Raw genomic sequence first — 10,684 nt, 5'->3', positions numbered from 1 at the left:
GGTGGTGACAATTTGCTACAGCAGTGACACAGCAGGGTTAAAACACTGCCTTTTCCACCTCGGCTCCTGGGTTGCTGAGCTGAATGAGTAATGTGTTGTTGTGTGGCAATGGACTGCTGAAAGGCTGAGCGAATTCATGCAGAAGGGTAAAGTAGCAGCTGATGCAGAAAAGCCTGTGCTCATAGACAGCTGTGCAAAGGCCACTGCACTTACACAGAAGGAAGCAGACAGGTCTCTTCTTCAGCTGGGACAGTGTGTGGAAGCTTCACCATGCTGAGCTTTCAAGGTGCCAGGTCTCAGGCCTGAATTCAGAAAGCCTTTCATAGCAGCTTTGACTTACAGACATCCACAGATTTAGCCAGAAGGTCCACCCTTAAAAGTCCTTTCTTTTCCCATGTCAGCCTACAAACAGAGACCCAGAGTAATTAAGACAGTGCTCATTTTATTGTACTCAGCATGGAAACCAGATGTAAAACAGCAAAACATTAAATTCCTAAGGGACTCAATCAAGTGGGTAACATTGCTTTAGTATCACTGTAAGACTTCTTCACATGCAAACTTCTGTTGGTATGTCTCAAATGAATGCCACGGTACACCTGGAAGCCTAATACTAGCTTTATTTTGTACAGTACATCACGTTCAATCAGTGTAACTATAAAATGAATAACGCCACAATAATATTATTTGTTGTTAGAAGCCCCAAAGTTAGTTTTCTTCTGCTGCTGACTGATCCATGGCCATAGGTTTTTGGAATTAAAAGTCCAGCTATGCTCCCTCCCTTTAACTCTGTGTAGAAACTCCCAGTATTTTTCAGTGTGCCACTGAGATCTTTATTTCACAACTCAGATGTGATTTTATGTGCCACAAACATAGGGATCTTTCTCTTCCATTTTATGGAAATTCCTCAGGGCAGTGTCTAAACTTGCTTTTGATGTACTTGAAATTATTGACTGTGAACTGGGCTAAGGGAAGTGCTGTCAGGAGGACACTGCAGCAGAAGGGTCACCTGTTGTAGCAGAGCTGCTGAGAAGCATCTGAGAGACTCATATTCTGCAGCAGACAACCTCTGGAAACTTTGCTGGCAGATGTCATTTATTTCTACTCAAAAGAGTGTCAGTCTAAGCAGAAAACTAACAAAAACTCATGGTCTATTATTTCAAATGGGGCTCAGTTGATGTGATTCTATTTCTAATGAACTCCAATGCTTGCTGTCACCCATAGTCTGTTTTTTAGAGACCAGATAAGGAGAAAATCCTTGTTTCTGTATTGCAGAGTGATTTAAACTTGCCTCAAGGTTGTAGAAAATGCTAAGCCTCCAGCATTCAATCAGAAGGGCAAACAGAAAAAGTCATATTAGAGCATGAGTGATGCATGAGACCTGCACACATGTACTCCCCTTTTAAATAGGGACACAATGTACACAAAAGCTTACCTACAGCAAACATTCTCCTAGAGGAAAAAATATTTCCTCTCTGTGTGATTTGGCTCAGTAGTAACATTATTTTTTCTTTAAAGCAGCCTGAATGATGAAAGGTAGGTTTCACTTCGCAAGATCTTCTTTGCCAGGTTTTGATGCAAAATCCACATTATAAATTCTAAGAAGGAAGGGCTGCTCAGAAAATCAAAAAGCAGAAAAAAACAGTAAATCTCAAGAGTTTAAAAAAAACCCCAGATGACAGTAATTTCAGTTTGGGTCAATTCAGCTGTAATACTTCATTCTTTTAAACATCTACACTAACTCAAGTGGGATAATTTAGGCCCCTAAGAGAACACTGCAGCCAGTTCAAGATACAGGACCTGACCTTCAGATCCATGAACCACTGCAGCAGCCAGTGATCCCAGAGATACTTGGTAGTGTGCACTATTTGGATAAGGATCTATGTGCACATCTTTCGGACAACTGAAAATACTGATCACTCATAGAGGCATTACAGAGACACCAAAAAAACCCAAACAGCTGAGGTTGGTTACTAAAACTGTAGCTGTAAGTTTTTAAGCCCATGGAGTCTGACAATCAGTTGTCTCTTTCAGAGCAGCTTTTCCCATAAGCTGTCTGTGAAAGACTTACTCTGCCTTGGTAACATTTTGCATTAATTTTTAAAAGGTGTAGAAGGATAGACACAGAACAAGATAATGGAGCTAACAAGCTAATAAAATTTGTACTTTCACACAAACCTTGCATACACTGAGCTAAGTAATGAAACACTGGAATGGTATATTCCATCAAGTTTCCAAACTGAAAACCAGCGGCAGCCAATATGAATTTTCCTTCAACACTGATCTTCATTTGGATTTCCACTTTTACCTTTAACACTTCAACATAGTAATGAAATTCAAGAGAAAAGCTAGTGTTATCTTTAGAGCATACATTCACCTTTTCTGAATTCCTTGAATATGCTTCTCCAAACAGTGCATTTTACAATTGCAGTAGCAGTAATAAACTGAGGTTGTTTGCCTAGAGGTTTTATTTGATCAAATTTGGATATATCTATAAATACTAGCAAAATATACAGCCTTTGGAAATGTTAATTTTCCTAAAAGTCACGGGATACCACCAACAATACGAAAAATGTGTGAGGTCAGAATGAAGAAATGGGCAGAACTTAAGCAAAACACTGGCTTCACACACACAGGAATGGGAATTCCTTGTGAAGCACCTACATCAACTTTATTTTACATGTCTTTTGGTCGCTCCCTTCCCATGTTTCTCAGCAATTCCTTCTTGTATATTCAAAAGAAGGTTTTTTTCCTCTGAAACGAAGAAGACAGATATTCCCCTTCTTGTCTATTCAGCTATTTCCCCACTCTTTTTTTCTCCAAACCAAGTCAGTAGAAATGAGGAAGAACTTCAGAACTTGTGCCCAAAGGAACACAAAGCTGGCTGATACCAACCAAGTGCACATAGACATGTCACAGCCTCACATGAAATCCAGGACTATACTGCAAATTGCCTGCACCAACATACTCTTTTAACTCAGGTTTTGTATTGGTAACACTGAAATGTGCTTATTCTCATCTTTTCCTAGTGGAAAGCTCCTGAAGTGAAACTAGAAGTAAATATTCCGTTCTCATTCACTGCTTTTATAAATGCAACCAACAGGAAATAGTTTCCTGACAGTAAGCTTGTTTCCCAAAATTTCTCATCTTGCAAAAAAAATTAATTTAAAAGTTACTTCAGCTGGCTAAGCTGCAACACAAGTATTTTTCTCCTTTTTTTTTCCATATAGATTTAGTCTTGGAAATGACAAAATATTTTCTGTTTTGAACCCTCTTTTTATTAGCCCAAATGGATTTCCTTGGTTTTTAACCATCCAACCATCAGCAATGTGATTCTGAGTCACTGGGCAGAGAAAAGGAATGGGGTGGTGGCACACAGATCATCTGCCCTACTCTCTGCCATACCACTACTCCAGGCACACTTTCATTTCTGACAAATGAAGACACCAAGAACAGTCTTTCTTGGCTGCTACAAGCCCACTCACATGCATAATATTTGCTAATTACTACCCAAAACATGGTTCTGTTTTGCTGCTGGTGAAATGTGTGTCATCCACATGAGGATTCATATTTTCATCTAGACACTGTATGGAGGAGTAAGCATAAATCACCAGTGTTAAAACTAGCAGCTTGCCTAGAGTCTGCCCTAGCAAGGCAGAGTCAAAACCTAAAATATTTTCCATGAGATGTGCTGGTGATTATCGACTCATTTTTGTGTGTTGGCTTTTGGCACTTTATTGCTTGACTTCAAACACACATCTGCAGGACTTCTGCCCTCACCAGACAGTGTCACGGACACTTTGCGTCTTTGCACTGGTATTTTCCCAGAATATGTGCTGAACACTACATTTTTTTCAGTTATGCCCATGCAGTTGTTCAGATGCATCCACTTAGTAAGCTGTCCATCAGCGCTTTGCGGTACGTATGCATTGGTGAAATTTTCCTAGAAGAAAGGTCATTTGGCGTGGGGAAGGGAGGTGTGGGTGGACTGGCTAGTGAAAACACAGCTGAAAGAAGCTGCAGGGAACCAGGGGAGATCTCCTCTTCCTCACAAAGAAGAATTAATTCCAGTGCTGGCCCAGCACCCTGGTCATTCATTGCCAAGCCCAGTTTGGTCTCAATAAAGCCACCCATATGCTGGAAATATTTTGCAGAGCTTAAGCTAAAGGATAAAGTTCATAGAAATTGGTGAATGCGCGATAGCCATTTATTCTCCTCTGGAAAAAAATATGACAATCCATTTGTATATTCAGACTGAGGATAAAAAGGGACAGTTCAGAGTAAGCTGGCTCACAGCGCTACAGGAAGGGGGACAGCAGAGAGAGGGATGCAAGCTGAGCCAAGGGACACGGTTTCACAAGAAGACAGGCTGGGCAACAGCTAGTGAGGGAAGGGGCAGAAGGGAGGCAAAAGGAGCAGCACAAAGCCTTGGACCTGGACAGGAGACAGCAAAAAACACAGACAGCTCAGGGAACCTCGTCAGGGCTGACATGGGCACAATGTGGGAAGAGACACTGAACTTGTCAACTAACCTGACCTAATGATACTGCCAATATGAATGCCACACAAAATTTCACATGAAACTCACATCTCAGACACTGCTAGGAAGGGGATGGAAACAGCAGTACTAACAGAAAAAAGGCTGGAGACTTTCCTCCTGGTAGGCAGAGGTGGGAAGACACTCTCTAATGTGGTGTTTCAGAATGAGCAATTCAGCATCACAAGTGGGAGAGGACTTGAAATAACGTACAGAAATTGAACAAAGACATGACATAAAGGCCCCAGATATGCACCAGAGGAAAACTGGGAGTCAATTCAGTACTACGCCTAGAGGTAACACCTTTCATTGAACTGAGTTAAAATATTGTATATTACAGTATTTTACTCTTCTGTTGGGGAAAAATTGCCCCAAAACAGCTACTATGAAGGGTTGTCAGTTGATATACTCAGAAAATCTGGCCTCCTAAATAAAATGGGACTACCTCAGGTTCACTTCACAGAAAAAAAACCAAAAAAAACCCCATTAATACTCATTTACACTGCGTAAACCTGTAAGATTTAGAGTAAGTTGTAAGATCTACAGAGTAAGTCAGGCATGTGGTACTACAGATGGAAAAAAAAATTATCATCATGATTCATGAAAAATCTTTAATGGAATAAAAGTAACTCCTATTTAACTCTTGTACTCTGCAGGATTACAGCATCCAAATCCTCAGTGCTTTGCAGGATTGATAACTAAATTTCCTACAAACTGCAGGAGTTCCCCAGCCTCCCATTAAGAACTCTAGTGGACAGAATAAAAAGCTAGTGGGAAACATATTTCCCAGGCTGAAAAATATTATGTTGAGAAATGTGACCAACATACATTTGAGACATTATTGTATATCACAATTCTGGAGAAACAGTCACTAAGCTACTTTTTATTAGCAGTTTCTATAACTTTTCTAACTTCAGAAATACAGCAAAGATTGTCTCAAGATTTCAGTACTGCTATAAAGTAAATTTTTCAAGTTAACAATATAATTGTTTATAATATAGAGAGTGTTAGGTAAAACAAAATACACACAGGCTAAATAAATGGTATTGGTTTTATGAAAGGCAGCAAGAAAAGCACCAAAATACTGTAAAGTAGAGGTGGCTAAGGACTTAAAAGGGAAAAAGACCCACACTAGACATGGAGGCTCATGGACAGGACAGCCTGCTCGTATGGGAGAACATCTCTGGAGAGAGAAGAAAGATCCACATCACTTTAAAGAGTGATTTAGAGGAGAGGTGCTCAGCACCGTGGGATGCGGGGAGCAGGGGCTGCCCACCCCAGCTGAGGAGCCAGAATGGGCTCACTGCTTTTGAAAGACTTGGCAGGAACACCCCAGCAGGCACCATCCCACTGGATGCAGGTACATTTACCAATGTGCTCTCCTGTGCCTCACCTGCTTATACCTTAAGCATGGCTGATGCGGGGGACAAAAAGCCCCTCTTTCACCTCCCCTTCTGGCCATCAAAATCCCATTGATTGAGCTTCTCCCAAAGAGACGGTCCTTCAGTCTTGATCCTCACTCTTTTCCTCATTCTCCATTTCAAGAGGAGGGGAAGACCTGGCTCCCTGGGGCTAACCTGAAAACAGTGACCCACAGTATCAGCAGAAGTGAGACTGCTCAGTGATCAATGTCCATAGCCTGTTCATGGATTTGCCTCAGCGTAGGTAACTTACACACCAGGAAAGTTGTCTTGTGTTAGATCTTGACAGCTGTTAAACCTTAGTTCCACCTCCCTCAGCTTCCCCCAGTCCACCCCTTTGTATAAGACCTCATGATGCACACAAATAATTTCCCATAATAATTCTGATAATCTCTCTGCTTCCTACTTTAACAGAAGGTGATGCTCTCCCTGCAACAAGGTGGCAATTGAAATTTGTGCTTTTGCTAAGTGCCTAGCTTTTCATCTGACAGTAGTTGGGATGGGGACATAATGTGGGAATACACCAGCTGTGACAATAACAATGGCACGATGGAGCATGTGGCTAGTCAGAAAACAAAGGGGAATAATTTTCCACTGTTGCTGCATCACAACCTCAGTAACACAACCGAACAGCAGGACTTGAGACTTGAGGAGAGGGATTTTCTCTACCACTGCAGAGATCCACGTCAGTCTAACACAGAAGAGGGAGCAGGTCGGACACAGCAGTTAGGACGCCTAAAATTCTGCAGCATGGACTGGAACATGTTGTGCTGCCTCCCTTTCAGTTTTTTATTTGAGGATGTATCCGAGGAAATGGATTTCCGTGTCTGACTGTTCTGGGCCCGGATCAGTTTCTCATGTTCCCGTATTTGTCTCTGTAAGTGGTTCTGGATGGCAATTCCCAGGGATTCTGGATCAAGGGAAGCACCGTAAACTTCCCATGTCATTCCCTGCTCGTCCCAAACAACATCCCTGACGTGTTTGGACTGCTTCACTTGCACTTTTGCCTCCATGGCTGGGGTGTGCTGCTTTTTGTTTTCCCCCAGGTTTGGCAAGGCCTGAGCTGAAGCAGGAATTGCTGCTGTGTGAAGCTCGTGTCTGGACTCCCTGGCCTGGAAGCCTTGCTGCTGGAGAGCTGCAGATGCCGCCACAGGATGGGCAAGACCTGGAGAACTCCCACTCAACTTAGGTGTCAGTCCTGCCTGCAGGTTCTGGCTGCTGGCTGTCTGAGACTGGCCAGTGTCTCCCTGGCCTCTGCTCTCCTTCTCACCTACATCCTCCAAGCACGCCTTTACATGGACAGTGGTAGGCTGGCTGCTAACGTTCATCCCTCCTTTAGGATCAAGCACCATTGAGTTTTCTTCCTTTGGTTTTACCACAGATTGATAAGGAATGGCCTCCCCTTGACCTGCACCCTTACTTTGCGCAGGCTTTTGCTCAGAGCTACCTGGGACCTCCTTCTGCTTGACTTCACTGTCTGTGCTACAGAGTAAAGCTAACGGGCTGCTTCCTGCAACACGGACAAGATCTCGCCCGTTGTTCTCGGTTCCTGGGACAGCATCAGGGGAAGTGTTGCTTGGTTCATCAGTGCCAGTCCCAGACTGTGATGGAGTTTGATTACTGGAGTCAAGAGCAAGCTGCTCGACTGGGACAGGCTTTGGTGGGACTGGAGCATCCACTGGCAGCTGAGCAGCATCCTTGCCATCATGGGCTTCACTGGTCATTCCAGCATTACGCACAGGTGTCCCTTGGGAGGTAACGGCTGCAGGGGAGAAGGGGACAACAGGTTTTGCATTATCTGCTGACACTGGAGACACCATGTCAGACGGCACCCCAGGCAGTTTGACAGGCTGGGTTTGGGCTGAAGCAGTCACAGCCATAACAGTCGATTTTGATGTGATACCAAGAGAACACGGGGACTTTTGTGGTGGGGATAAACTGTCAGTACGTTCAGCCTGGCTCAGCCCCATACCTCCTTGGTAAATTATGTGCAGTTCTTCCTTCTCCTCTGGAGGAGGATTTCCTTTCAAGAAGGCAACAAGGATGCTGGGACTGGTGGAAGCTGATTTGCTCTCCACGGCAGCCACAGCCTGAACCTCAGCATCTCGCCATGTCCTACTTTCAGCTTCCTGAGTCAAACAGCTGCTCTCTGGCTGAACGGTCATTGTACCTGTTTCTCTGAATTTGGAGAGCTGGGTGGGACCTGGACTTCCTGGCCTGGGGTCTGTGTTGTGTACAAGATGTGGACTCCTGTGGCTGAACTGGGCTGGTGCCTTGTTGCTCTGCGCCGCTTCAGCTTTATCTGTGGGCTGCAACTGCACCAAGTCTGCAGGCCCGCTCTTCGCCTCCAAACTGGTCTGTGGGTCTCTCCCCAGGTCAGCTTCGGTTTGCCTTGCTGGCAAGGCTGACTGACATGCAGCGGAACCATTTTTTTCTGCTCCCCTGTCTTTTTCCCCTCTTTGCAGAAGGTTTGCCTGAGAAGTATGACAGGATTCATCACCCCTGACAGGATCACCTGGGGAAGAATAATTTAACACCTCAAGTGCCGGCTGATCATTGGTCCCCTGAGGTTTCAAGGCAGAGTCATCTATTTGCGTCAGGGAGCTCGTTTTCACCTGGCTGCCTTGCACGAACTGCCGGGAGCTCTGGGGGGCTGGCATCATCTCTGGCCCTTGCCCCGCCAAGAGGGCTCCTGCTGCAGGAAGGGTTGGTGCTGCTGGTGTTCCGCTGCCCACTGGCTGGGAGCAACCAGCAGGATTTACAGCTGCAGGATGCCCCTCTGCAGCTGTGCTGGCGAGCCCAGGAGGAAAGGCTTCCTGCCGGCTCTCATTGTCCTTGTGGCACTGCTCACACCCCTGAGTGCCGGCAGCACCTGCGCATTTCAGGTCAGACAAGCAAACTGCAGCTGAGCTGGATGGTGTGCAAGGGAAGCCATTGCTGGTCCTCTGGCCACTGGGTAGTTGGGGCTGGTGCTTAGCAGACTGCAGGTCTCCCAGGTGCTCCTCCTCTGCAGAAGCTGAGACCACGGAAAGCTTGGCAGATCTCAGAGGATCTGGTACAGTCCCCATGGACTGTCTCCGAGACGTTGTTTGCGTTCAACTTGTCCTTGGAGTTTTCTTGCTGTTGGTGATGGGTTTCCTGTGAAGCTAACCTGTTAATGAAACAAACACAGTGTTAGCAGCAGTCAGATTTAAGTAAAAGCACACAGAACAAATTGATTTTACAGCATGAAAAGAAATACTTGCAGGTAAAGGGGAAAGTAAAGCACTCGACTGCCTAAAAGTCATGGAAAAGACAGATTTTAATGATCTCCCAGTTCTGAAGTCTGGATGAAGAAACCAATATTAGAGACAAAGCAAAAACAGCTGCTCTGCTGTCAATACATTACTGAAAACAATGACATACCTAGAGGGAGGAAAAAAAAAAGAAATTTGAAGTTAAAGAAGAGGTACAGACTTTGTAGAGGTGTTTGAGGTCATAAAATAAACTCACTGTGATAACATTCTCTGACAAGCCACGCATGGAAGGAAAGGCCCTACCTTGCCTGTTGCACCTATGTGAAGAACAGACCTGATTTCCACCCCTAGACCTGAGTGGATCCCAAACCTGCAATAAGCACCAGTTCCCCCTTCTTCTCAAGAATAGCCCTTCTAGCTCCATTACCAACAAGGACGTGGTCACAGGGGGCAACAGGTCAATTGAGACTAACCTGGATGAACCCAAGCCTCACTGATAAAAGGAATATGCAAGGATCACAACCTGCTGGCTGATGCAGATAAACAACAAGAGAAGCTACTGCACAGAACAGCACAAGGGTTGTGCACGCACTTACTGCTTTCACGCTTAGATCCTTTGAAATAATTACAAGGAAGCCAGCTTGATTAATAAATGGAGGTACAAGTGATCTAGAAATCAATTTAGGAGCAGGTGGTATGAAATTGGAAGGGGAACACTGAAGCACTGCAGAACAGGAGGGGCCCATGCCATACCCAGGGAAACATGAGGGAGGGATTTTAAGCAGGTGCAGCAGAGTTACTGAGGTTGAAATCCTGCCAGGACTGCAGAGAAACCATCGCTTCAAAGAGGAGGCGATCTCCAAATGTGGCTGTTGGCTGGGCATTCCAAAGGGGCTTAGCCCAACTTGGATTCTGTTAGAGGTCAAGGACTGGATCCCTGTCAGTGTCAGCAGAGTGGTGGTGGCCAGTGATAAAATCCCAACCCACTCTTCTTTTAAACTTCAGGCTACATGTGCTTGTCTAAAAAGTTTTCCCTGTCTTATGCTGCCAGGAAAACACAAGTATGAGAATTGGGAGACACCCTGAACATTTAGTTTTGTTAACCAGAGGGATGACGCCAGGAAAATTACCGTACCTTTTTGTGTGCCTCCATCTCTGCAGGCACACAGTAGGATCTCCTTTGCTACATTCCTAGGGAGATGCTGCTGGAAGCAGCTGTGCAATCACTCAGCTGTTCCAGACTCTCCCTCCCTACTAGCAAAATCAACAAAAGCTCTTTTCAGAAAACATCTCTCCTTCTCTTTCTCAGCCTGATTGGCAGCGGTATAACTTAGTTTTTGTAAAATTAATCCTAAGTTTCATCACCTTAGGATACTTAGAAAGAGCAACAGAAGAAACATGTTCAATGAAAGGAAAATTTAAAAAGTACAGCCAGTCTATTTTTCTAAGAAAAGAAAAGTGCTGCAACTTATTACTTATTCATTAAGCTTTAC

At 44.5% G+C, this 10,684-nt stretch overlaps 1 protein-coding gene across 2 annotated transcripts in view; it reads right to left on the bottom strand.

Annotated features, from left to right (window-relative positions):
- Positions 1-425: 425 nt before the first annotated feature.
- Positions 426-10,684, bottom strand: part of GPRIN3 (GPRIN family member 3) — a 34,844-nt gene continuing 24,585 nt past the window's right edge. For both annotated transcript variants that reach the window (XM_051789755.1, XM_051789754.1), the window contains exon 2: positions 426-9,106. In XM_051789755.1, coding sequence (XP_051645715.1) covers positions 6,642-9,023 — 2,382 coding nt within the window. In that variant the 5' untranslated portion in view covers positions 9,024-9,106 and the 3' untranslated portion in view covers positions 426-6,641. The remainder of the gene's footprint in view (positions 9,107-10,684) is intronic.

The sequence above is a fragment of the Manacus candei genome, unplaced genomic scaffold (assembly GCF_025592945.1).
Source record: "Manacus candei isolate 608988 ecotype Guabito, Panama unplaced genomic scaffold, ASM2559294v1 h1tg000028l, whole genome shotgun sequence".
Taxonomy (NCBI): Eukaryota; Metazoa; Chordata; class Aves; order Passeriformes; family Pipridae; genus Manacus; species Manacus candei.
The sequence above is the reverse complement of the archived record's forward strand: the minus strand, read 5'-3'. Positions and strand labels throughout refer to the sequence as shown.